Source organism: Chanodichthys erythropterus, chromosome 7, assembly GCF_024489055.1.
Source record: "Chanodichthys erythropterus isolate Z2021 chromosome 7, ASM2448905v1, whole genome shotgun sequence".
Taxonomy (NCBI): Eukaryota; Metazoa; Chordata; class Actinopteri; order Cypriniformes; family Xenocyprididae; genus Chanodichthys; species Chanodichthys erythropterus.
Genome location: NC_090227.1, coordinates 32024229 through 32052032, shown reverse-complemented (window position 1 = coordinate 32052032; position 27804 = coordinate 32024229). Strand labels below are relative to the sequence as shown.

The window sequence follows — 27804 nt, the reverse complement described above, 5'->3', positions numbered from 1 at the left end:
ATGTCCACGTGAAAATGAAATTTTTGGAAACTTTGGAACGCAAATTAAGATCAGGCCTGCATAGACAGCAATGACATTTCCTCTCTCAAGATGTATTAATGTACTAAAAACATATTTAAATCAGTTCATGTGAGTACAGTGGTTCAATATTAATATTTTAAAGTGACGAGAATATTTTTGGTGTGCCAAAAAACAAAATAACGACTTATATAGTGATGGCCGATTTCAAAACGCTGCTTCAGTAAGCTTCGGAGAGTTATGAATCAGAGTGTCGAATCAGCAGTTAGGAGCGCCAAAGTCACATGATTTCAGCAGTTTGACACATTGATTCATAACGCTCTGAAGCTTCATGAAGCAGTGTTTTGAAATCGGACATCACTATAGAAGTCGTTATTTTGTTTTTTTGGCGCACCAAAAATATTCTTGTCACTTTATAATATTAATATTGAACCACTGTACTCACATGAACTGATTTAGATATGTTTTTAGTACATTAATGGATCTTGAGAGAGGAAATGTCATTGCTGGCTATGCAGGCCTGATTGAGCCATCGGATTTCAACTAAAATATCTTAATTTGTGTTCCGAAGATGAACGAAGGTCTTACAGGTGTGGAACGACATGAGGATGAGTAATAAATGACATTATTTTTATTTTTGGGTGAACTAACCCTTTCATGTCTGCAATGTAATGTGTTTGTTGTATATTGTTTTATTTGCTATACTTTTTAAAGAGCACTGGCTGAAAGAGTTATATAAAGTGAACATGATTATGCTGCCTTCAAGTGCTATCGGAAATTTGATAACTCCCACTTCTGAAGTCGTGATTACGAGTTTATCGCAACTTTCGAAATGGGAGGGCGTTCATGTGCAATTTTTACATTGGGAACTCGTATTTACGATAATTCCGAGAGCACGTGAAGGCAGCATAATTAGTAGTTACTTGGCCAATTGCATGACAGGTCACATGACATCAAAATGGCGGCACCCATGAGGTGGTGACCCGCTCCATGTAGAATAAAACTGCTTTTTCTAGAAGAAAGACATGTCTAGAGTCTTGCAATGTCCATAACTGCGATAATATTTTTCTCAAATGTTTGGGTTCCTTTTTTTGCCATGTGCGAAATGTTTTTAATTAAAAAAAATACTCAAAAATGTACATTTTAAAATTAGGCCTACATAGATGTATGTGTTAGGGTGTAATCTAACAGCAAACTTTGCATTCCTGTTCATGATTTGCATGAGTGCTTTTGAAGCAATGCTGTAACACTGCACCTCTGGCCTTCAGTATGTACTCAAATCACTTCCTACTTCCACTCAACAAACTTCAGCTGACATGAGGAGATATAATAAACTTTCAATGATATTTAAGTTTAACATTTTATTATTGCATTTTAGGCAACATAATCGCATCGGTATATCTGAATGAAATGTATAACTGCCTTGTTTAGTTATTTTTAAGACCAATATAATGAGTATTGAGAGGCAACTTACCCTAAAGTGCTGATAAATCCATTGACAGTTCCCTCCGCGTACAGAGACACGATATCCCCAATGTGAAGGAAACTGGACCTGTGTTCCGACATATCTGCAAATGTTTCAGAAGATTTTCTGATACTTTAACCACTCTGTTTCAGCGCAATGTGTCCAGCCGACTCAGTGTCTCAATCCACTTGCTTCTGCGCTTTGACAGTATCACATTTTAATCCAGCCGCCCAGAGAAGAGATGTGCTGAGCCTGTGACTTTTGAGTTGTGATTCCTCTAACTGTCGCGTTTCTTCATGTTTTCAACTTCTTCCTGTGAGACAAACGAGGCTTTTTCTCACCAATATGCCACTCGAGTGGGAGGAGACTCACCCTCTGTCCCGTGAAATCAAGGAAGTGATGCTGTCTGTCTTTGCTGTGGTATGCAGCTCACTAACAGCAAAAAGTGAGAATGCAACTTGTGTGTTTGCGCAGTCGTGCACGCCTGTGTCGGTGAAGTGGTGCAAAATTATTAATATTTATCGTCAAACTTTTTCATTTTATTAATGACTTAAAAAAATACTATAATGTTTTTTTTTTGTATTCGTGAAAAAAACACTATTAGAGCATTTAACATTTAATATAATATCAGTGAAAATGAATTGTTTTGTTTTTAATTATACATACATGCAAGCATGCACCATTTAGCAAAAAAAAAAACAAAACAAAACATAGGCCTAATATTACTTTATAAACCATTCTGTTTTTGCCATTACACAATAAATTAAGATGTTTTAGATGTTTGTTTGTTAATTTAATGCCTTTCCGTGCTATTTGAAAATAACAAAAGTTCCTTATCATATACAGCAAATGAATATTGGTAAATACTTCTGAATATGAGATTGTTTTGTAACCTAATCTAATGGAGTCAATCTTAAAGGTCAGATAAAGTTTCTTTGAATAATCTATAGGCCTGCTTTGCATAATCACAGAACTGTGTGCTTAGCAGACATATGCAAAGTCTTCATTTGTAACTCCTTGTTTACATATTGTTTGATATTTATTCAGGTGTAATTCGTTGAATAAAGATAATTAATGACATGATGTCTTATCTATATATAGTATATGTTATAATAGCATACAAAAATTGTATGCTCTTTCTAGATCTCTTGAACATTAAAGGGATAGTTCACCCAAAAATGAAAATTTTGTCATCATTTACTCACCCTCATGTTGTTTCAAACCTGTATGAGTTTCTTTCTTCTGTTGCACACAAAAGAAGATATTTTAACGAATGTGGGTAACCAGACAGTTGATGGCACCCACTGACTTCCACAGTATTTTTTTTATTTATTTTTTTCAGTGGGTGCCATCAACTGTCTGGTTACCCACATTCATTAAAATATCTTATTTTGTGTTCAACAGAAGAAAGATTTAGAATCACTAGACAGTGAGTAAATGATGACAATATTTTCATTTTTTTGGGTGAACTATCCCTTTAATTAATTCCCCCAACTTCAGGTTTGATTAAACTTGCCTGTACTGCCATCTAGTGTCATTGGGATAAAATAAACAAAATAAAGCCACATGGACACGTTTTTTTTTTGTTTTTTGTTTTTTTGTTTTTTTTTTACACTGAATTTTGGTCACTTATATCATTTATAATGTAATACAGCTCCACAGCGTAATGTTTAGTCGTTTACAAAGAAAATATATTGTTAAAACTTTACGTGTGGAACTTGTGGTGACCTAGATGAGATGATACTGATGATAGAAATCCCCCATATTTAAAATAAATGTATACATTTGTGTAATTATATTTAATTAATTATATAGCCCTGTTGCTGGGTTCCTCACTGACACACATACACACACACAGAGACGAGAGAGAGAGAGGTTAGATAGGTTACAAAGCTATCTCGTGTTTTTCAAAGCATAAACCATCATGAATTAAAAGGACATTTCTAACAGCTTGTTTTGTTATTGTTTTTTCTTTTACTAGGCTTTACAATTTACAATATCAGTCATCCCAATTTGTCACTGACAATAATACAACGTCCAATAAATAAATGTTAAGAATGTCAACCAGGGGTGCGTTTCCCTATGGTCGCAAGTTCCATCGTTACCAATAGAGTTCAATGGGACTATAGCTGGCTAACGATGCTATCGGGAAACTCACCCCTGGTTGATCTCAGCATCAACCCTATCACGTGGTCACTGAGGAAAACTAAGATGCTTGACATTTGCTCACAGTTTCCATTGAGGTTACAGCTCATGTGTGACTGCGACATCTAACCTGCCCTGTACCTGTCATTTACTTTCTTACCTGTCTAAAGAAACATGAGGTCATCACGACATCACAAGCAGACAGAGATTACACCGCACACACGCATATCAACACAATACAGCTATGCTCCACCTCCACTGACCTTAGGCGACAAGGCAGCAGAGCAAAACCTCCCTCACACAATACCTGCTGAGCCTCAGAGCTCATGCTTGCAGTATTTTATCATACGCTTATTTCACTTTAAACGGAGCAGGATTCAGTTGTTGCGTCTAACATTTTGCGGATAAAAAGCTAGTTTGAATACATAGCAGAGACTTTGTAGCTACATTTGGTGCAATTGTTTTCCCTCCAGCAGACCGATTCGCAGATCACCCGGGAACAAGTAAGCGGTAAGTGAACCAGACTTAAAGAATCGAGACTTATAGTTGCCAAATAGCCTAAAACTCGCTTGTCTGAAAAGATGTAACTGCGACGATAAACGTTTTTGATCACGCGATTAACTAAACAAAGAACTAAGCTAATGTATTTTAATACTGCCTGTTTTTTTTTCGAGAGCATTGTACAACAATAGCTTGCCTTTACTGTAGTTTATTCATAAATAAAGTTGATTTATTATTATTATCATCATCACTGTAAACCTACACTAGTTGCCTGTGTATGCTAGAGCAGGATCAGGTGCCTTTTCCCACGCTGCACTGTCACAGTCAAGTTTCTTTATCAAATGCACAACGATAACGCATCCAATATTAATAAATGTAGGCTAATGTTGGAAATGTAGTTGGGTCATTCCTCATAAAAGGTGCCTTTTCGTGTTATGCATGAAAATATGTGTAAACAATGACAAGAACATTAACCTTTTACTTGTTAAAGGCATATTTCCTAACACATCAACAACAAAAGTTGTCTTCTTTGTGTGTTTTGTATTCAGGTTACCATCATAACCCATCTTTGCTAAAATGTTATATGTCTTTTTATCACTTTATCATATATTCTGTTTGGTTTCTTATAAAGTCACCCCCTTAAACCATGATTTTTGTATAAACGATAGATAATTGAAAATTGGATATTTGATAATGACTAAATTAACTGTAAAACCATCAACCATTTTAGGTTTTTATCTAGCTGATCGGTTTTGTAACGCCAAAGATGTTATTTTCTGATAATATATGAAAAACTTTTATGTACAGTATATCAATTAAATACAATTTTATATGGAAAATGCACCCATTTCATGTAATGACCCAGTTTCTTCAGGCTCCACAAAAGAAAACAGACAATTTTAGATATAAGATAATAGTTAAAAGTAAGAAATTGAACATACAGCATATATAAATACAAGTATATATGATATGAGAAATGATACAATATGATGGACTGTATAGGTTACAACATAAGGAATATCACTTTAAACATGCTGAACGAAAAACTACAGACTGCCTATTGAGAGTGTGGTAAAAAAAAAAAAATAATAATAATAATCCTCCTGAATTGTTTGCTTGAAAATTGCATAACATTTGTAGGGGCTTTCAATGTCTGAGTACTGGTGAATGCAGATTAACCCATTTAATCCCATTTGTGACAAATTTATGTTGAAGAGTTTGGAGGTTCTAAAAAGAGTTGTTGTATTATACACCGTTATAAACTACAAATGAAAGTGCAGGTTTTCTTGAAGTAAATTCCTGTTTTTACACAACAGATTACTACACATGTAGTTTGTTTCATTGGGTTATTTTAGGAAACAAAGACATGTGCTGGGGAAATTTGGGGCTTAAATGAGCTAAGGGTTTAAACTGGCATACTGTACATGGCTAGTTCTACAAGAGTTGAATTAACCATAGTGGGTGGCTTTTCTAATCCTTTCTTGCTTTTCAGAAGCTCCAGAGACATGGATTTAGGATTGGACACATTTTTGTGGGAATGACTCAAGCCAAACTTACATCTGATTCTTAATCAGTCTTCTGTTGTTGGATATAATGCTGGATTACTCAAGATGACTGAGTTGAATTATGCTTTCATAAGTGAAAACGGGAAGGAAGTGGATAAAACTTTGGATTGGAGTTGTATAGACTGGCATGCAAGGAAAACGGTAAAAGGGACGGATGCACAGACTCAAACCCAATGTGTGCAAAGCAAGGACAAAGACACACAAACGGCTAGTCCCTTCATAATGCGAATAGATTTAGGAAGGACGTCGTCCAGACTGAGGTATGGTTCCCTCACGGAGTCTGACGGCATACCCGCACATTTATTCCAGTTTGATAGACAAGCCCCGGCCCGCATCTCCACGTCCCCCACTCTGAGGAGGATGAGGAGTACGAGAATCTCCTACCGAGAGCCAAGCAAGTTGGACGGTCCTTTAGGAGAGGAGTCTCCCACTCCGACGAGTCCCATTTCTCCATTATTCCGGCTGAAATCTCCACTTGCTGTTCAGTTTGATGGAGAGAGCGGGAACTTTGAATCTTCAGTGATTCATGGGAAAATGAGATCACACAGATCAAAGACCCTTGACAATGGTGTCATTTGCAAAAGCAAAGAGTCTCGTGATTCAAAAGAGCCTGTTTCTGATAGCAATGAGAGCTCCACTGATGACAATGAGCAGGTATGTGTCTTTAAAATGATACAGGCTTGCATTCCTAACCCTACATATATCTTAATTGAAACTGTTTTTTACATGCCGCTCTGGAATACTTCATTCTGATTGGCCAATCTACCCTATCTACTCTGGTGTTCTGATACTTCCATATCTAATTTCCTAATTTTCCATCATCCATAACAACGCTGTACATCAGACTGCTCATACAGATAAAAAAAACAGTGTTATAGTGTTAAAGCAGAAGCTTTAAAAGTGCTAAAGAGGATGTTATGTTTTATACATTTTTGCAATATTACTTGAAACTGTCTTTACTAACTGATAAAAGACTATTTATTAGGTGCACTGAAAGGAATAATATTAATATACATCATCTGTGCACGAGGTAGGGCCTTAAAAACATCAGCCAATCGTTTACGCAGTCATCGCGTAAACGATTGGCCCTCTGGCTTGTCAATCACTGCCGTGACGTTCGTTGTGAGAGACGTGCATGGCTGCGCGCTCCAGTAACTTTCCACACTCCACAGGCGCCGCATGCAATGTTTTTGTCCAGAGACAGGAGTAACAACTGCAGATTATGAGTTACCTGCGGTGAGTCCGACATAATGAATCCACTAACCCGACACAGCGAATGCCGGCGGTAAACACTCGTGTTCCAATACTCGTGCACGAGTTTTTGGGAGGCGTGAAGGAGGGGGGTTGTTCTTACGCATGCGCTCATTTCAAAAACTCAGTAACAGTCTTTGGTTTCTCAGTCGACGAAAAGATCCTATTTATCACCTTTAAGGTAATATAAAGGTAAAATGATAAATTAGACACTTAATATATATTTTATGTTCACTTATGTATTTATTTGGTTAATAGCAGCATAAAAAAGATACTATTATAGATTTTATTGGTATTTTAAATTAGCTTTTTATTTTTATATTTTCAGTTTTATATTTTCTGTGCTTTTGGCATTTTTATTCATTTTTTTAAAAACTATTACTAGTTAATATTAATATTAATTTATTTTTTATTTCAGTTTTAGTTGTTATTTTGTTTTATTTATGTATTATTATTAGTTAGTAGTTTTAGTGCTTCAACTTAAAATTATTTCAGTTAGTTTCCAATGCATTTAATTTATTTTTTAACTTTATTTCAGTTACCAAAAATAGGTTAAGTTTTAGTTAATGATAATAACCCCGGTCCTGATCACACTGTCATTGTTTATTTGATTTTCTGGCTACATATTATCCTTTTCTAAATTGATAATAATCAGTTTCATACGATATGCAATACAATCTTTTTTTTTAATGTGGCCTGTAAATGAAATGGCAAGAGTATTTCTGCTTTTATCAAAGAAAGCCTCTTGTCTCTTGTCTCATTATTCTTTGACCTCCTGAGGCAGTAGTTCACAATAAGAGCTTTTGACAGCAATTGAATCAGTAGTTTCATGCATTGACAGCTTCAAGCAAACCACGTCTCCTCTGATGAGGCTCCATTCAGCGCAGTCAGCAATCACCAAATAATGGAGGGGTCAGTGAAGAATCAAAAGTATAAAAGCGAAGCCCCATTCACTCCTTTCTCACATTCATCAAAGCATTTCCACAATGGAGTGAGATACCTTTAGATGTGAGAACTATAGAAGCTTTTAACTCACACTAGTTGTATGATGAAATCTTCTGAAATTGATATTATGCAGCTGATGACTTGTGTTTTTTCTTTATCAAGTACTTTGCTCACGTTTTGTTGTATCTGCTTTTAATTACAGGTCAAAGATCTCTGCCATAAAAGGTAAGTGAGCTGTCCTTATCTAATGTTTTGCATAAACCGTCCTCACCCGAGTCATATTTGCATGTGAACCGTAATTACGTCCTTAGTGTCCTAGTCACTTTGTTCTGTGCCAAACCAGCATTTTCTTGTTCACTAAAACTACACGGCCAGTACTTGTTGCTCAACATCTCTAATTTGAATAGTTGTTTCATTAATCCAGGAATTTGTTTGTGTGGAAACACAACGTTTTTGGTAATGAGGCCAAAGCAGAACGCTTTTTCAGTAGAGCGCCACCATGCTGGCGCAGGGGGTGCTGAGATAGAGGGAAGTTCATTGTTCATTGTATTGCTGCTTTGTTAGCTGCACATTACCTTTTAATGGAGAGTTATTAAAGTTCCATCATTCGGCCCTGTACAGCCCAGACAAACTCTCATTAGTGATGCTTTTCCCCCTGTCGGGCCCACTCTGCTTGGGCCACGGTCATCTTTTCAGCGGTGGATAATTAGTGGCCTTAATTACAGTATGGCACCGTCTGATTGCAGTGCTCATCCCTGGACGGCGATTCGATTGGACAGTTTTGTTCAGGGGGCATCTTTATTCTGTGGAGGTGCGAGGACAATGCTCCCTTCTTTGTGGTCGTTCTGGGGCTGGGATAGTCGGCATAGAGGGCTGCTTCATTCTAGGATTGCATTGTGGATGCGCCTCTAGATAACAAGCCATTAGCGGTGACCTGTTTTTAATGTCTGTAAAAAGGAGATGCGCTGAGTGACTTTTTACTGGTAGGGCTCCAAAGCCTAATGTACTGGCATCTGTGTGTCTGTTTGCATTTGCAAAAGAGAAGTTGGAAGTGTAAATAGCGAAAACATAGGGGTTTTTATGAGCCTTTCAGAGTATCTCTGAAAAGGTCCAAAAGGAAGAAAATGACAAAGTAAAAGATTAATAAGGAAGTATTTGATGGGTTCATTGTGCCAGGTACCGTGGGAATGGGTGTTCCCTTTATAATGCTAAAGAATGATATCTCATAGCAACTTTATATGAGTCAAGTTTTTATTGGTATATGAGCCAATTTTCAATGCGATGAACACAGAAAGACTGATAATAGTATCTGCAGTTGTTATTGTATTTAGTTCTTCAGTTGGGGTTCTTGTTATGTTCTTCACAAACTCAAGCTGTGTATACCAATCTGGGCATCCATCCATTCCAAACAATGGTGTAACAACTTTATTCATGACAGACTTATTCAAGCATACATTAAGTAATAAAGACAACAGGTTAAGTAAAAATACAATGAATATGTAAAAAAATGCCCCTATCTAGAATACGTCCGTCCATTCATCCATGCATCCATCCATGCATCCATCCATCCCAAACAATGGTGTAATAGCTTTATTCATGACAGATTTATTCAAAGATACATTAAGTAATAAAGACAACAGGTCAAGTAAAAATACAATGAATATGTAAAAAAATGCCCCTATGTAGAATCCATCCATCCATCCATCCATCCGTCCGTCCGTCCGTCCGTCCATCCGTCTGTCCATCCATCCATCCACCCCAAACAATGGTGTAATAGCTTTATTCATGATAGATTTATTCAAACATACATTAACTAATAAAGACAACAGGTTAAGTAAAAATACAATGAATATGTAAAAAAATGCCCCTATGTAGAATCCATCCATTTGTCTGTCCATCCATCTATCCATCCATCCATCCATCCATCCATCCATCCATCCCAAACAATGGTGTAATAGCTTTATTCATGACAGATTTATTCAAACATACATTAAGTAATGAAGACAACAGGTTAAGTAAAAATACAATGAATATGTAAAAAAATGCCCCTATCTAGAATCCATCCGTCCATCCATCCATCCATCCATCCATCCACCCACCCCAAACAATGGTGTAATAGCTTTATTCATGATAGATTTATTCAAACATACATTAAGTAATAAAGACAACAGGTTAAGTAAAAATACAATGAATATGTAAAAAAATGCCCCTATCTAGAATACGTCCGTCCATTCATCCATGCATCCATCCATGCATCCATCCATCCCAAACAATGGTGTAATAGCTTTATTCATGACAGATTTATTCAAAGATACATTAAGTAATAAAGACAACAGGTCAAGTAAAAATACAATGAATATGTAAAAAAATGCCCCTATGTAGAATCCATCCATCCATCCGTCCGTCCGTCCGTCCGTCCGTCCATCCGTCTGTCCATCCATCCATCCACCCCAAACAATGGTGTAATAGCTTTATTCATGATAGATTTATTCAAACATACATTAACTAATAAAGACAACAGGTTAAGTAAAAATACAATGAATATGTAAAAAAATGCCCCTATGTAGAATCCATCCATTTGTCTGTCCATCCATCTATCCATCCATCCATCCATCCATCCATCCATCCCAAACAATGGTGTAATAGCTTTATTCATGACAGATTTATTCAAACATACATTAAGTAATGAAGACAACAGGTTAAGTAAAAATACAATGAATATGTAAAAAAATGCCCCTATCTAGAATCCATCCGTCCATCCATCCATCCATCCATCCATCCACCCACCCCAAACAATGGTGTAATAGCTTTATTCATGATAGATTTATTCAAACATACATTAAGTAATGAAGACAACAGGTTAAGTAAAAATACAATGAATATGTAAAAAAATGCCCCTATCTAGAATCCATCCATCCATCCGTCCGTCCGTCCATCCGTCTGTCCATCCATCAATCCACCCACCCCAAACAATGGTGTAATAGCTTTATTCATGATAGATTTATTCAAACATACATTAAGTAATGAAGACAACAGGTTAAGTAAAAATACAATGAATATGTAAAAAATGCCCCTCTCTAGAGTCCATCCATCTGTCCGTGCATCCATCCAATCTCTCTGTTTGAATGGATGCCTTTAAAATTTCTAGGCCTTTATATTTCAGATAAAGATTTGTAAAGCCAACAGTCAAAATTTGCCTTGATCAACCTTTGTTTTTTACTTTATTGTTGTAGTAAAAACAGATTTGTATTTATTACATAGATGGAAGGTATGATTGACTCTTACTTTCAAACTCCCCCATAACTGCATTTGTAGATGTAAGCCCCTGTAAACTGTTTATTGATACACATCACATAATGGCACATCACCGAGTGTCTGTACAGATGGATAGGCACAAAGCTGAGCGTGACTCAAACAAAAACCAGACTGTCGAGTTGTGTGTGAAAACAATCATAGCACTGCCTATAAGCCCTTAGGATTTTATTTCAAAATGTAACATGGGAACTGAAGCAGAGCAGAACAGAACAGAAATTCACTATAAGGAACTATACTCTTGTTTTATCTAATATAGTGATTATAAACTATAATGATGATTATACAGTATAGGGTACTGCAAAAGAGCGGAAGTCCACCACAAAAGTGAGCTTATGAATGTTTGCATTACATGATTTTTTTGTAGTAATATTTTCTTCTAAATTCAATTTGGTTTTCAATGTAAATTTGTAATGTGAAGAACAATGATCACAAAAACAACTTTTATGTTTTGCTTTTTCATTTTTAGTGTTTTAGTTTAATTTCATTTTAGTTTTGCATTGGCTTTGCGGTTAATTGAGGTTTTTAAACCAATAGTGTTTGTCTTAGTTTACCCTGGTTAAATACAACAGAGGCACAAGAGGAAAAAAAACAGTCATTTGACTTGATTAATAATGACTTCACTCCTACTGCCGCAGGCTAAAAATCAGGGTGCTGGTTTTCCGCCCCTGCTGCTGCTCTTTGTTGTTAACCAGTGAATATAATAATCTGTATCTTCCAATATATCCTACTGCTCACTTGTCCGTTGACAGACTTTTAAATCCACCATGCAATGGTGTGCAGGTACAGCTGTTACATTGTATGGTTTTGTTTATCATCTTTGCAAACGCAGTTCCGGCTACCTAATACTAGCAAGGCATGTTAGAAATGTGAACATGGAATTCTTTGATTTCCTGCTAAAGCAAATCTGGCTTGAAATTTCAAGTTTAGCATGGCTAGGCTCTGCGTAAAGAGATTACTACAGCACTTTGGCCAAGGTTTATCAAACCTTCTCAGATTAATTTAGTGAAATACTGTTTTCCGAGGTCTAAGGAGCTATTGTGCTATTCTGGACTGGATAAAGGTTGAATTAGTTTGGCAGAATTGCAATTCACGTGCAAAATCTACCCTCTAAGATTGTGTTGAACTTGTAGAAAGTGTCGTTATACAAATGTTCTGTGGTTAACCAACATTTCAATGACATATCCATCATGCATACTTTGAAAGACTGGCTGCCTCAGGGACCAGAATGTTCTGTGAACTCACCTGTTCTCTTCTGGTGTGCTTTTTCTCAGGCTGCAGGAGAGGAGGCGGAGCTCTGTGGTTGTGAGTCTTCCTGGATTGGATGTTTCCCCTGGAGATTTGTTTGTGTCCAATGGCGTTGCTGATATTTTAAATAAATCAGCCTATTCAGGTTAGTCATGCCTCAGTCAATGTCATGACTCAGGGTTTGATATGAATTGCTAACATATAGTAACTCACAGAACTAAATCTTAAAGAAAGCATAAAGTTGTTTTACAGCATAATCTGCAAATTACAATACTTTAACCTTGTTTTGCTCTTATGTTTTGTATAAAGTTAAAGGATTAGTTCACTTCAGAATTAAAATTTCTTGACAATTTACTCACCCCCATGTCATCCAATATGTTTATGTCTTTCTTTCTTCAGTCGAAAAGAAATTAAGGTTTTTCGGGAAAACATTCCAGGATTTTTCTCCATATAGTGGACTTCACTATATGGGTTGAAGGTCCAAATTGCAGTTTTAATGCAGCTTCAAAAGGCTCTACACGACACCAGAAAAGCAATAAGGGTCTTGTCTAGCGAAACAATTTGTCATTTTCTAAAAACAAAAAATACAAATTTATATACTTTTTAACCACAAATGCTCATCTTGCACTGCTCTGCGTAGTCATGTTGGAAAAGTCACACGCGACATAGGCGGAAGTACCACGGTAAGATGAAAATCTCATCTCATTTTCTCCTCCAACTTCAAAATCGTCCGACATCATCGTTTTACTTTTTATTTGTAAAGGGCGTTTGACTTAATCTTTGCAAGTTCGCTTTGTAGACACTGGATCGGTACTTCCACTTCATGATTATGTAATGCATGGCACATCACAGAGCTAATGCAAGATGAGCATTTGTGGTTAAAAAGTATATACATTTTCTTCTTTTTAAAAAAAAAAAAAGACCAATCGTTTTAGATAAGACACTTATTCCTAGGCTGGGATCGTGTAGAGCCCTTTGAAGGGCACTGAAATGGCATTTTGGACATTTCAACCCGTGAAGTTTATGGGCCCTATAATACACCCGGCGCAATGCGACGCAAGGCGCAGCGCAAGTGTGTTTGCTAGTTAGCGTTTTCCCGTTCAGCGCCACGTCCTTAAATTAGTAAATGCATTTGCGCCAGTTATTGGCCCATGGGCGTGCTGGTCTAAAAAAGAGGTGTGTTCAGGTGCATTGCCGGCGCATTGCTATATAAAGGAGCTAAAAATAGACTGCGCCATAGACCAACTCAAACCTGGTCTAAAGTCAATGGCGCAATATTTTTTTGTTAGAGCGCGTTGGTAGAAACTGCGCCTCTGGGCGCGTCCACAGTGCGCTTTGACTTTGCTTATTACACACAGGGATGCGCATCAAACATGCCAAATATTAAAAACAAAAGGATTACACTGTAAAAGAATATTATTGTGTAGGCTACATAAATATAAAAATGTAATGATGAATAGTCATTGCGTGTATTAGAGTTAGGATACCTATTTTCAATTCAGCCTATTACTACTTATAACGGACACAATCACTGCTAATTCATCCCACGCCTTCTTCACCTCGGGAAGCTTTGGTGGATTCCTGCTTGTCCCGTAGATGATCTGCTTGTGCGCAAAGTTAAGGCGCGTGAGCAGATCATCTCGGTTTCTTCGCTTGAAAAGCGCTCAGCTTTTCCGCCAACAAATTCCGCCATGTAAATAGCAATCCGCCATGGCGCGAGCGCATCTCGCTCTTAAAGGGAATGGGAGATGACACTCTGATTGGTTTATTGAATGTTACGCCCATTACTCATTAAGAGAATAGGGACAACCCATTTCAAAAATGCGCCCCGGCGCACGGACCGTTTTTCCGCCCTGAGTGCACCTGCACCGTGCGCTTTACACTTTGCGTTTGGATCGTTAAAATAGGGCCCGAAATGTCCAAAACCCCAGGTGAAGTCCACTTTATGAAAAATGCTGGAATGTTTTCCTCAAAAACCTTAAATTCTTTTTGACTGAAGAAAGAAAGACATAAACATCTTGGTTGACATGGGGGTGAATCAGGATCATAAAATTTTAATTCAGTGAACTAATCCATTAAGCCTTGCATTATTGCATTTTTTACAGACACTAAGAAATCAAAGTGGCCCTTCTCAAGACGTAGCACTGTAAGTACAAATATTCCCTTATTTTAATATTTCAGTACCATCATGCAGTTATCTCTCCCATGACGTTTTGATCTGCTGCCAGTTCTGTGGTTGTTTCCATCTGCAGATACTCTTTTGTAATTTTTCAGATGCTTCGTGTCATTCAGATGATGTCTAGCACATAGTGTTCACTGACCCACTTTGAGCTAAATCAATTTTAATGCACGCATACCCTCTTTGTTTACTGTTAATCAATTCTGTTAACAGTAAACAACAATAAAACGGCATGTCTAACAGAGCTCAAACATGTCCTGCTATCCAGTCTTCTACAGTTTGTGCTCAAACACAAAGAGACCTGTTGAGGGCAGGGCAGTGTGATGTTGAATAAATGTGAGTGGTGTTTTCCAATAGACAAAAGGGAAGACTCGCAGCGTGGCCGACATTGACAAGTGTCTCGCTGGCATTCAGATCCAGGAATGGAGAGACACAGACTTTCAGACATATAAGGTAAGTGTTCAAAACTGATTGTTGAAAACCACCTGAGATCAGCTTCAGAGCTCAAGTCAAGACACCTAGGAGTATACATATGTAAAAACTGTAACTAATAGATATCAGCATACTTCCCCAGTTGATTGATTACATTAAGAATTACAAAATTCCTGAAATGTTATGTTTAAGTATGCAAATGAGGCATTATCTAATTAAATACAGAAATTTGAACATTGCATAATAAGGTTTTTTATAGAGGGGATCTTTTTATCACTCCATAAATCAGAAAATTTTGTAAGCTTGTTTCTGCGGCGGAATAAAAAATAAAAAAAATGCTTTTTTTCTCACAATTGCGAGTTTATATCTCACAATTCAGATTTTTTTCACAGAATTGTGGGATAAAAACTCGCAATCGCAAGAAAAATGTCAAAATTGTGAGATATGAACTCGCAATTACAAGTTATAAAGTCAGAATTGTGGGATATAAACTTTCAATTGCGAGAAAATGTCAGAATTGTGAGCTCACATTTTTCTCAGAATTGCAAGTTTATATTTTGTTATTCAGACTGTACAACTCGCAATTGTGAGTTATATCTTGCAATTCTGACTTTATTTCTGCATGAAATGTGTCTTGCCTTAAGGACTCAATTTTCTCTGTCCTTTTTTAAGGATATGTCTTTGGAGGACTTTTTGAGAGGTCGCTCTGAGCTGGAAACAGCGGAGAATCCAAAAGCCTACCGAAAACAGGAGGCCATTTGGGAGCTTTTCACCAGTGAATGTGTCTACTTCCTTGATCAGCTTATGGTTTTAAAAGAGGTGAGAACATGGTACCTTCAAATAGAAGACAAATACAAGTTTGGCTCTGGTGCCAAACGACCATTTCGTCACTCTGTAAGGATAGAGCTTAAATGTGTTTGCCTTTGTTCTCCATATATAGGTGTTTTTGACCACACTATCAGAACTGCAGATGAGAGATTGTCTACAGGACATTGATTCCTGGAGGCTCTTTGCAAATCTCAATGAGCTCTGTCTGGTAAGACTTCAATTGGTTTGTTGGAAAAATGACACTGGAAATTTAGCAGCTGCAGTTTTTTGACTGTAGCCTGGTTTAGCATATAAAATATATTGTTTCTTACTGTATTTCAGGTTAGCTTCGGCTTCCTTACTAGTCTCTTGCGTGTCATTAAGGAGATGTGGACTAATGCAGACAGCAATAGTACTCAATCTCTTCTTGAACTCCTTAGAAAGGTAGGATACCATAGGTTTATAATATATATATATATATATATATATATATATATATATATATATATATATATATATATATATATATATATATATATATATATATATATGTGTGTGTGTGTGTGTGTGTGTGTGTGTGTGTGTGTGTGTGTGTGTGTGTGTGTGTGTGTGCATGTATGTATATGTATACTACCATTCAAAGGTGATTATTTGATCAAACATACAGTAAAAACAGTAACATTATTGCAATTTAAAATAACTGTTTTCTATTTTAATGTATTTTAAAATGTAATTTATTCCCGTTAGCAGCATATTAGATATGGCAATCAATCTAATATGCTGATATTTTTGTGGAAACATGTTTTTTCCCAGTATTTTTTGCTACATTTAAAGTTCAAAAGAACAGAATATATTTGAAGTAGAAAACTTTAACAATGCAAATGTCTTTACTGTCTCTTGTGATAAACGTACATACAAAATAACTCATACAATCTGAAAAAAATACTCACAGAAATGGAAAGTCACGGTCAGTTACCTTTAAACACAATATATAACTGCCCAAACCCACACATGAGATCTGACCCCTGAGCTATGTTGTGTTTACATAATGTATTATTATATTAGACAATGATTGTTTTAGGCAAATGATTGTTTTAGAAAAAGAAAAAAAACTGAACATTTGTTCCCTTTTTGCTGAAAGATAAAGAGAATGTTTTCCCTATTGTTCTGCTCTGATCACTCTCTAATATTGACTGTTGACTTTACAGGCGTTTGGTGAGAGCATTTGCCATTGTCTACAGAAATACTGCCTGAATTACAGTACGGCCATCTTTTATCTGGATAGCCTGAAACTCAGGGAGGACTTTGGCTCTTTCGTGAAGGTAAATGTGGCAGGCAAGATTTGATATGGTAAATCAGGGCTTGGTCTCAATGTACTGACAAGATCTAGGGAACAGGGCAAATGTTACCACACGAGGTTCAGACCATGCAGGAACATGGTGACCAGGTCGCTGGTGAAAAAGTGTGGACTTAGCTACCTTCCCTTTCTTACATTATCTGACACTGAGTATTGTTCACTGTTGTATACTTAAGCTGTCTCCACATCAATTTTGGCCTGTCACTTTTTGCTTTTCCTCTCAGTTGCACTCAGCTGATTTGTCATTTGACAGTATTATATTCATGACAAGAAGTACAGTACTATTAAAAATCATGTCCCTATTATGCTTTTTCAGATATTACATTTATGTGTAATACAGCTGTTTGTGAATGAAAAAGGTCTGCAAAATCTGAAAGATCAAAGTACACGACAAACAGAGTTTTGTCACTCAAAAGAAATAATCTATTCTAATCTGCCTGAATTGAGTCATCAGTAATTCCAGTCTTACTTCCTGCACGAACCTATGTACATTTTCTAGACAAAAACAACTACTTTGACCTGCCCTCAAACACTTTAGTAGTATCTGAGGCTTGGAAGAGTTTGGTTTATGTAGTTGATGCTGTTTTCTGCGCTCCAAAGCAGTTCCACTCTGCATGCACTTCCAAAGGATGAGGACTTGGGCTTGAATTGATAGGGTAAAACCAAAGCCATTGTTACTGTTCGTATCACTGTGCATACAAGCACTGAGGAAGCCTTAACAGCTAAAATTCAGATATGGTAATGGCCGTTTCGTGTCCGACATGTGCTGTAAGCAGTAGGCTGCTCACAAAGTAAGAAAGGGGACCTATTATGCCCCTTTTTACAAGATGTAATATAAGTCTCTGGTGTCCCCAGAATGTGTCTGTGAAGTTTCAGCTCAAAATACCCCACAAATAATTTATTATACCATGTTGTAAATGCCCTTTTTTGAGTGGAAGGAAAAAAATGCTGTTTTGGTGCATGTGTCTTTAAATGCAAATGAGCTGCTGTTCCCCACCCCGTTTTCCAAAAGAGGGTGGAGCCTACAACTTGTGCCTCAGATACTAACAAAACATCTGTTTGGTTTTTGATTACCATCTATATCTCAGTCAATATCACTTGACATTGCAGTTATTTATCATTATGAAAGTTTATTATCTGCATGCCTTTTAAAGCCATATCAGTCTAAACTTCTGATATATGGTTTTCTGAGCGCACACATCCGAAGCATGTGCACAGAAAGCTGGCTGTCAGACGGCACGTCCTGTGAGTATTAAACCAAGTTCTCTTTCACGTGTTATTGCGATTTAAACAGTCAAATACACACATGGTTATGTCAAAAACGCACAAAATTCACATTAACACAGTTGGTTATGTCTGTGAACGTAAACAGTAAGTAAAGAAATCGCATGTGTATATTAGATTTGTGTATTAAAGTGAAAATAGCATAATGTATAGTACCTACTGCTATATGCAGTTAATATGAATCAAACAACAAAAGAAAAACAGAAAATCACTCACTGTTTGTAGATACGGGAAGAAGGAGGCGGGAACCGGCGAACATTCAACATAACTTTAATTCCAAAATAAACAAAGAACAAAACGAAAGTAATGCCGGCAGACCCTCGCAGACGTCTGCCGGCCACACAAACATAATAAAACATAAAATAAAGTCCAGGCCTGGTCCTCTCTCGTCCTTCACTGTCGTCGCTCCTCCTTTTATGCTTCTTTTATGCTTCTATCTTCTCGCGTCACCGGCCTCGCGCCGATCCCTCACGGCTCTCGCCTGCCCTGCCTGTCACATACCCCCATTGCCCCTCGCAGGCTGGGAGGTACTCCCGAGACTGCGCTCTACTCCCCTTCATGGTGGACGGCAGCAGGCTCCGGCCCACGGCAGACGACGGCACTCCTCCGCTCCCTCCAGGACAGCAGCCACCCCACCTTGTCCCAGGAGCACGGCATCCGGGTCTCCGTCCCACCTTTCACAAGGCTCCAGTACCACCGCCTCGGGCAGCCTTTCGCGGTCTTCACTCTCCGGCAGCATGTCCCTCCTTCCTCCCGGGTTTCGGCACCAATGTAACACAGTTCGTATGTACGGGAAGAAGAAGGTGGGAACCAGCAAACATTCAACGTAACTTTAATTCAAATTAAACAAAACGAAAGTAATGCCGGCAGACCCTCGCGGACATCTGCCAGCCACACAAACATAATAAAACATAAAATAAAGTCCAGGCCTGGTCCTCTCTCATCCTTCACTGTCGTCGTCGCTCCTCCTTTTATGCTTCCGGAGCTCCTCCGTGAGGGACTCACGGCCGGTGCGCCTCGCAGGTGAAGCTAATTATCTTCTCGCGCCGTTCCTTCACGGCTCTCGCCCGCCCTGCTCGTCACACTGTTCCTGAGTGAATAACTTGTGTAGCTTTAATAAGAATAAATTTCTTACTTGAATGCTGTTGTTAAATGCTCTGGCGAGGAGATAAACATGGCGGACTGTGTACAGCGCACTCAGGATGGGGTCTATGCTAAATTGCTAATAGGGCAGAGTCCGTCAGCAGTCATGGGTGGGGCCTACGCATTTGTGATGTTGCAAAATGTACAGTCTGTAAACGGCCTGTTTTGAGACACTGCTTATGATTTAATGGGATTAGAAAAGAGGAGTGGGTAGATTTTCACCATTATAGGGTGGTTGTGCACACACTGCCGACACATTTATGTTCAAACACCATGTAAAAGTGAATTTTGCATAATAGGTCCCCTTTAATAGTACATTTTTCTTCCCATCCCTCGCTCTTTTTCTCATCCAGTGGTGTGAACGTAACGAGCAGTGCCGCAGGCTGCAGTTGAAGGATCTGCTGGTGATTCCTCTGCAGAGGTTTACACGGTACCCTCTGCTGTTGAAGAACATTGGGAAGAGGAGTTGCTCGGAGGCCGAGGAGAACACTATACAGAGCATCGTGGATCTTGTTGACAGAGCCATCTGTAAGTCAATGGCATTATTGTGACAGTTGAAAGTACAGATGCGCAAAATGACAATTCATGCCAAAAACAATAAGCAGAAAATTGTTTTCATGTTATGTCTGGTAAATGATAAACGGCGGACATTAAAACTTTATACTATTTTGTCTAAATAAATTAAAAATAAAATAAGTAGTTTTAAATGCTAAAAATGAATATAATATAATAAAAATATATAATGTACTACAAGAACAATTGATCGTTGTACTTTTAAGTGAACATTTAAGATGACAGCAAAGGAAGTGAGCATATAAATAACCTATTAAATATCCATTATCAACTGATACCAATAAAATAAAAAACTTTTTTTAGGCAATACTTGTGTGGGAAAAAAATGTTTTTTACTTTCTACAGCTATACTGCTTTGTTTCTCATATGAAGATGCTTTGATCCTGTTTGTGTAAAATGCTCATGTCAAACCAAGAATTAGAAACAGTGAAAGGTGACTTTTCCTGTTCTCGGAGAGAAGCTGTTTGTGAGGCGTGTTGTGACAGCCACTATGAGAAAAGATATGCAGAGTGACAGCTGCAAAATCAGAGTGAAAGACAGAGCTATTCTTGACTGAAAGATGTGAGCCAAAACAGTTGATGCCAAGTATGCCATGTTTTAGTTAGCCATGAAGTGTGACAGTGCATTTTAATTTACGTGTCGTGTGAAAGCCCAGTTATCTTTTCTGAAGCATTACACACCTTGTCATAAATCCATATATTTTCCTATATTTTCATCATGTACACTGTTTTGATAAGGAAATGAGATTAATGCATTCATGCATTCTTTGTTAGCCCTTTCGTGTTAAAATAATAAAAAAAATTATACTGTTTTTTAAAGATATTGTTTATAAAATGATTTTAATTAAAATCTGTTTTTTTTTTATTTATAAAATTGATGAATTAATATATATAATTTACTAAGACAAACTTGTTAATCAGAAATGTCGCTATGATGGTAATAACCATGTGGTAGAGATACAAGATTTTGCTATTGACACACAACAGGGTCTTGTCCTATATTTAGTCATTTTAAAAGACAAAACATTTTTATCTTATTTTGAAACAAATAACCCATTAACTGACCATGTGTGATGGTATACATTTAACTTTCAACATAAAAATGCAGTGAAATTTATGGAAAAAAAATTTAAAAGATAATTGACCCTTCGCAAAGACCCGCCCCCCTTAGTTACTGTTGCTTTCAGTACACACAATTTTATAAGTTTAACTCCACCAAGGTTAATCTTCTTACTCCTGACTGCTTTGTCGGACAAAATGGCGGATTCAGCGGTCTGATTGGTTAGATCGCTTGTCAATCAAACTCTTTTTTTCACACAATCGTGAGTTTATATATCACAATTCTGACTTTTTTCTCGCAATTGTGTTTATATCTCAGTTCTGACTTTTTCTCAGAATTACGAGTTTATATCTCACAATTCTGACTTTGTTCTCGCAATTGTGTTTATATCTCAGTTCTGACTTTTTCTCAGAATTACGAGTTTATATCTCACAATTCTGACTTTGTTCTCGCAATTGTGTTTATATCTCAGTTCTGACTTTTTCTCAGAATTACGAGTTTATATCTCACAATTCTGACTTTTTTCTCGCAATTGTGTTTATATCTCAGTTCTGACTTTTTCTCAGAATTACGAGTTTATATCTCACAATTCTGACTTTTTCCACGCAATTACGAGTTTATATCTCACAGTTCTGATTTTTTTCTTGCAATTACGAGTTTATATCTTGCAATTCTGACTTTTTTCTTTCTTGCAATTGTGAGTTTATATCTTGCAATTCTGTCTTTGACTCACATTTGTGAGTTATTAACTTGGAATTGCAAGACAAAGTCAGAATTGCAAGATATAAACACAGTTCTGACTTTTTTGCAGTTGCGACTTTGTAACTCACAATTCTGACTTTTTTCTAAGAATTGTGAAATATAAACTCGCAATTGTGAGAAAAAAGCCTGAATTGTGAGTTAAAAAGTCACAATTACCTTTTTTTGTTTTTCATTCCTTGGCGGAAACAAGCTTCCATAGAATCTGGCTGTTATGTTTTCAATAATATTCTTGATGTTTGTTGTGATGGTAATGATTGCATTTGACTTGTTGACCTGCTCCAGGGCTGATGACTAGACAGGCTTGAAATGAATAATAATAGGTTAATCTTCTATATGAAAGCAATTTTCTTAATCAAAAACATTCCAAGATGGCAGCAGCTCATTTCAACACACTTTATGACACAGTTTAACCGATATAAGGGTGTGTGTACAACTCTTCCCGGTGACTTTCAGTTGTCTGATGGGTGTGGGGTTCAAACAACATGAATGTTTGTCATTGCTGGTGAAAGAGCCTTTACTTGGAACGCATTAGGAAGAATCTAGAACTTAAATAAAGTCGATTGTCTCCAACTGAACAACCAAAAACAGGATCTGCATTAAACAGCAAAAGCATTAATGTTTGTTTGGGGAGGTGTGGATTAACTCACTGAACCTTTCACAGCCAACCACCTTTGTGTGGGCTGATGATACAATAAGATACCCACCCAAATCTCTCTCTTGCTCTGTTTCTGTTCAGATGATCTTGAAGGAAAAGTAAAGTGGTTGGACAACTACCAGAAGGTGAAGCAGTTGAAGGAATCTCTAGTGTGGCTTCCTGTGTGGGAGCAAGACAAGAAGCCAAATGTTCCTGAGGTCTGTGTCAAATGTCAAAGAAACACATTATCCTTAATAATGTTATTTTATAGCTTCATTTGAACTGTATTAGGGTCATTGATGAAGTTTATTAAAAGTATAAAAAAAAACCTAATGGAGATATAATTAATTTTAAGTTTTATCAAGTGTTAACAATGAGATTATGTGGTTTTTATAATCAATTAACACTGCTTTTGTCTTTTTTTTTTTTTTTTTTTTTTTTTTACAAGATGGACAAAATTTGTCACCAAAAATGTCAAATTTATTACCAAATGACACTTTTGGTTATACCGAATGACGATATTTTCAAACAATACTAACAGGCTGATATCTAGCTAGCTAGCTAGCTAGTAGGATTGCTAGCTAGCTAGGAAAAGGATAATCAGACATATTATATAAAAGTTTTTTAAAATATTACAGCGTTTTCAATGTTTTATAGCGGTTGTACCAAATGACCGGATGGTTTGGGACACGCGTATGAGCAAGTGAAAACATGAATTTTTCAAATATTTAAGAGAGAGTTAGCAACTTTGCTTCACAACCATGTGGTCCTTTGCAGGTGTCTGAATGTCACATCCTGTCACAAGATATTGAACGCATGACTTGATCCAAAATGGTCCCTTTATATTGGTTACTCAAACATTTTTCTCATAACAAAGCAACTACTTCTACACATAATTGTAATACCATTTTGCACTATGTTGATATATGATGTTATAAAATCATGCCAGAATAAAGAAATATATACATTTATTACATCTTAAGATATTTTAATCACTAATGAAATGGCTTTATTGGCTTTTGGACGGTTAAACCGAATGACCTTTTGACACTTCAAAATCTTTAAAATACCTTTATAAGTAGCAAAATATAATTAAAACCTTTTTGATTCAATAAAAATTATCTAGTTGTACTACTTTACATACTTTGGATGTCATATCTTTGTTTTTTATTATTATTAAGGCTTTTGGACAAAAAAATGTCCCATCACATTGACCCATTCGTAGAGATTTAACGGCTGTGCATGTTTTATCCTTCACAGAATCTGAAGCACTTGCTAAAAGCTGTAACCCTGGAGAACCTGGTGTCTCACCGTAGTCTTCTGCACGATGGGAAGCTCGTTCTCATAGGTCGGATAGCTAAAGCAGTTTTTCTCATTGGTTCACTTATGCATTTAGGATGGTTGTGTAATGTGAACTTACATTATTTCTTCTTTTACACATAGAAAATGCAAAGTTGCATGATGTCTACCTGTTTCTGTTTGACGAATTCCTTCTAATCACGAAGATCAAGAGAAGCAAAAAGGTGCGGTTATGTATGGTTTTTAAAGTTGTATATAAAGATTCAAGGGAAGTGTGACTGTTGTTTGGAGCTATTACTGTAAAAGGCCTAGCAGCCCTGCCTCTGTTGACATAAATCAAAGCATGGGTGACGCATACTAGCGTGTGACGGTAATGTGAAAATGGATTTGTTGATTCTGTCTGGGAGTGATTATTGATTCAAGCCATTACTCCCTACACACTAAGGTTAAATAGAGATGAGTAGATTGTAACAGATCATAATACTGTACTGACTACTGTTATTGGTATTTTATCTTTTATATGAGATGCGGTTAGATTCACAATGATACAAAAAATATCTAATTTTGCGAAATAATATACAGATTATATCGCGTCATGAAATAAAAAAATGACCCCATTTACTTTTTAAATACACTACCGTTCAAAAGTTTAAAATAAATTAATATTTTTATTCAGCAGTGATGCATTAAATTGGTCAAAAGTATCAGTAAAGACTTTTACATTGTTAAATAAAAATTATATAATATTTTAAATAAATACAGATCTCTTTAACTTTCTATTCAGCAAAGAATCAGAAGAAAACAGTTATTTTAAATTGTAATAATATTCCACAATTTTACTGTATTTTTGTTCAAATAAATGCCTTCTTGGTGAGCATAAGAGACTTTTTTCAAAAACATAAAATCATACAGACCCCAAACTTTTGAACAGTAATAGTAAACATTTTCCTGGAGTTATTTGAGAGAAAAAAAGGCCTTTTAATGAAATAAAATTAATAATAATTTACAATTTAATTTAAAATGTAATACATACATACATGTCCAGTTCCATCCTACATTTATTTTAAGTTTCAATATTTAGTTTCACTTGGAAATACAACACAATACAGAAGTAAACGGGTTACAGATCATGTTTTATGTTGCATTTAATCACATGTTAGCATTCGTCTATTTGAAAATGGCCAAACTTTTAAACAACTAATATTACAAGCATGTGTTTTTGTTTTGTAGAAGTCTGGCATAGTGGAGTTGAACGTCCTGCGTCCGGCTCCGGGCCAAGAGCTTGAGCTCTTATTGCAGGAGGGCTGTAGTTTTACTGTCCTGGACCAGCCCATCTCTCTGGACCGCCTGCAGTTAAAGAACATAGACCAGTTCAATGCCACAGGTGTTACGACACGCACAGACACACCATGACACATTCTTTGGATCATGTTGCAGTTGTTTAGTGCAGTTATGTAATCACTTAGCAATGCAGACATTTCCATTGAGGATGAATCCATGTGATCAGCACTGAGAATGATGTAGATACAAACACCTAAAAAAAATGTTCACTGTTGTCTTTGAATGTTTCAGCATCCGGTCTGCCCAATTCATTCATAATAATGCATCAGAATCGTTACCAGCAGTGCATTGGAGTCTTCATTCTACAAGCCCAGACTGAATCTATGAAGGTGAATATGAGATCCAATATGAAGGTGGTAACAAGATCCAGCTTATTTATGTTGGATTTCAACAGGCCCAGGCTTTGATTTCCACCCAACACCCCTAATTTGCAAGCTCAACCAGTGCTGACATGCCAAACATTCATCAGGTTACTCAGTACTCTTAATGCCGTATTTATATGACATTGCATTGAATGTTCTAAGATGCTTTCTTAGAAATTTCAACAGTTTTAATAACTTGACATTGCTCAAGTACAAGAACCAAAGTCCTTTTAAGATTAGTCCATTCAATCAGCAACCATATTAAAAACTGAAGTAATGACTGCTGAAAATTCTACGGAAGAGGATTAGGGCCAAGCAATAATAAAAAAATAAAACCATCTCGAGATTAAAGTTGTTAAATTTCAATAAACTCGTTAAATTACGAGAAAAAACTCGTTAAATTTCGTGAAAAAAGTCGAGATAAAATGTTGAGAATAAACTCGTTAAATTACGAGAAAAAACTCGTTAAATTTCGTGAAAAAAGTCGAGATAAAATGTTGAGAATAAACTCATTAAATTACGAGAAAAAACTTGTTAAATTTCGAGAAAAAACTCGTTAAATTTCGAGAAAAAAGTCGAGATAAAATGTTGAGAATAAAGTAATTAAATTACAAGAAAAAAGTTGTTAAATTATGAGAACAAATTCGTTAAATTACAAATTTGTTCTCATAATTTAACAACTTTTTTTCTCGTAATTTAATGACTTTATTCTCATAATTTAATGAGTTTATTCTCAACATTTTATCTCGACTTTTTTCTCGAAATTTAACGACATTTTTCTCATAATTTAACGAATTTGTTTTCGTAATTTAACAACTTTTTTCTCGTAATTTAATTAATTTATTCTCAACATTTTATCTTGACTTTTTTCTCGAAATTTAACGATTTTTTTCTCGTAATTTAACGAGTTTATTCTCAACATTTTATTTCGACTTTTTTCTCGAAATTTAACAACTTTAATCTCGAGATGGTTTTATTTTTTTATTATTGCTTGGCCCTAATCATCTTCCGTAAAATTCAGCTTGGTCTTCACAGCAATAAATTACAATAGAAAATGGATATTTTAAATTGTAATAATATTTCACAATATTACTGTTTACTGTGTTTTTGTTCAAATAAATGCAGCAAAAAATGTGTCAAGGTAACATTTCAAAAACATATTTAAAATTGGCAATTAAATCTGACAGCAATGGTATTATAAACTTTGCTTTTAGCTTAAATCATGCTAAGGAAAACCTAATTGGGCTGTATATTGTGTATGTTTCAGAAAGCGTGGGTGTCTGTGATTGAGGATGCCATCAATTCTCTGCTGAAGCAGGACTGTCAGCAGCCGCGGGTCAAGAACTCTTCTCTTTATCTGGAGTCTTCACAGATCTAATTTATACAGAGACTTTCTGTAGAATCTCCTCCAGAGTGCCAAAAGACCAATGCAATTCAGAACGCATCTCATTTACTTTCAAGGAGAAGTTCAGCCAGAAATGAAAATTCTGTCATCATTTACATGTCGTTCCAAAACTGTGTAACTTTTTCTCTTCTGTGGAACAGAAGTTTAACAGAACACAGAACACAGTACGATGGGAACTGAGGCTGTCTAACTAACTCTTAAAAGGACAGAAGTTTTATGAAAGTCCTCCATATGGCTCACATTGTGCTAAACATCTTTTATGTTCAAGAAAGAAAGTCATAGAGGTATGGAACAATGGTATTTGACAGTTAGGGTTGATTTTAAAGCGACATTTTCCACAAAACATTAATTTATTCTTTTTTTTTTTTCTGTTAAAAATGGATGTACAGCACAGCTGTAACAGTGGTGACCCCTGAGCAATTTGAAGTTCCACAAGAGGAACAATTTTTTTTCAGTTCCCTTTTTGAATTTTTGGAGAACGAACAATGTTGCACGTTCCTATCGCAAATAAAGATGATGAATTTGTCTGTGTGTCACATGGACATGTATTGTGGGGGAAGTTGAATGCTTAGATGAACCCCTGTAGATTGCAATACAGTGTTTGTAAGTTAGTAGTTGTTCACATTTGTATAAATTAAAAATGTCTTTAAAACAATATGCTCTACATTGTGTTGGAAATAATTTCCATGTTTGACCATGAAAAATAAAATATTGTGA

The 27804-nt window shown here is 36.3% G+C and overlaps 2 protein-coding genes across 2 annotated transcripts in view; one reads left to right on the top strand and one right to left on the bottom strand.

Moving 5' to 3' along the window:
- The window catches only part of itpr2 (inositol 1,4,5-trisphosphate receptor, type 2), a 106049-nt gene extending 104206 nt beyond the window's left edge, over positions 1-1843 (bottom strand). Inside the window, exon 1 of the mRNA XM_067390229.1 lies at positions 1493-1843. Within this exon, the coding sequence (XP_067246330.1) occupies positions 1493-1584 (92 nt within the window). The 5' untranslated portion in view covers positions 1585-1843. The remainder of the gene's footprint in view (positions 1-1492) is intronic.
- A 1995-nt stretch (positions 1844-3838) lies between these two features.
- Positions 3839-27746, top strand: plekhg7 (pleckstrin homology domain containing, family G (with RhoGef domain) member 7). Its single transcript, XM_067390228.1, has 17 exons — positions 3839-4138; positions 5622-6348; positions 8093-8115; positions 12477-12595; positions 14556-14596; positions 14987-15082; positions 15734-15880; positions 16002-16097; positions 16211-16312; positions 17077-17190; positions 20006-20180; positions 22783-22898; positions 23941-24028; positions 24124-24203; positions 25210-25363; positions 25552-25649; positions 26950-27746. Exons 2-17 carry the CDS (start codon positions 5740-5742, stop codon positions 27058-27060), a joined length of 2169 nt encoding a protein of 722 aa, XP_067246329.1. The 5' UTR covers positions 3839-4138; positions 5622-5739; the 3' UTR covers positions 27061-27746.
- Positions 27747-27804: the final 58 nt, after the last annotated feature.

Bases quoted from the DNA above. Each gene is read 5' to 3' on its own strand.
- plekhg7 (XM_067390228.1), top strand. From the start codon at position 5,740: ATGACTGAGTTGAATTATGCTTTCATAAGTGAAAACGGGAAGGAAGTG. The intron at 6,349-8,092 runs GTATGTGTCTTT...TTTTAATTACAG, and splicing joins CCACTGATGACAATGAGCAG to GTCAAAGATCTCTGCCATAA. The intron at 14,597-14,986 runs GTAAGTACAAAT...GTTTTCCAATAG, and splicing joins CCTTCTCAAGACGTAGCACT to ACAAAAGGGAAGACTCGCAG.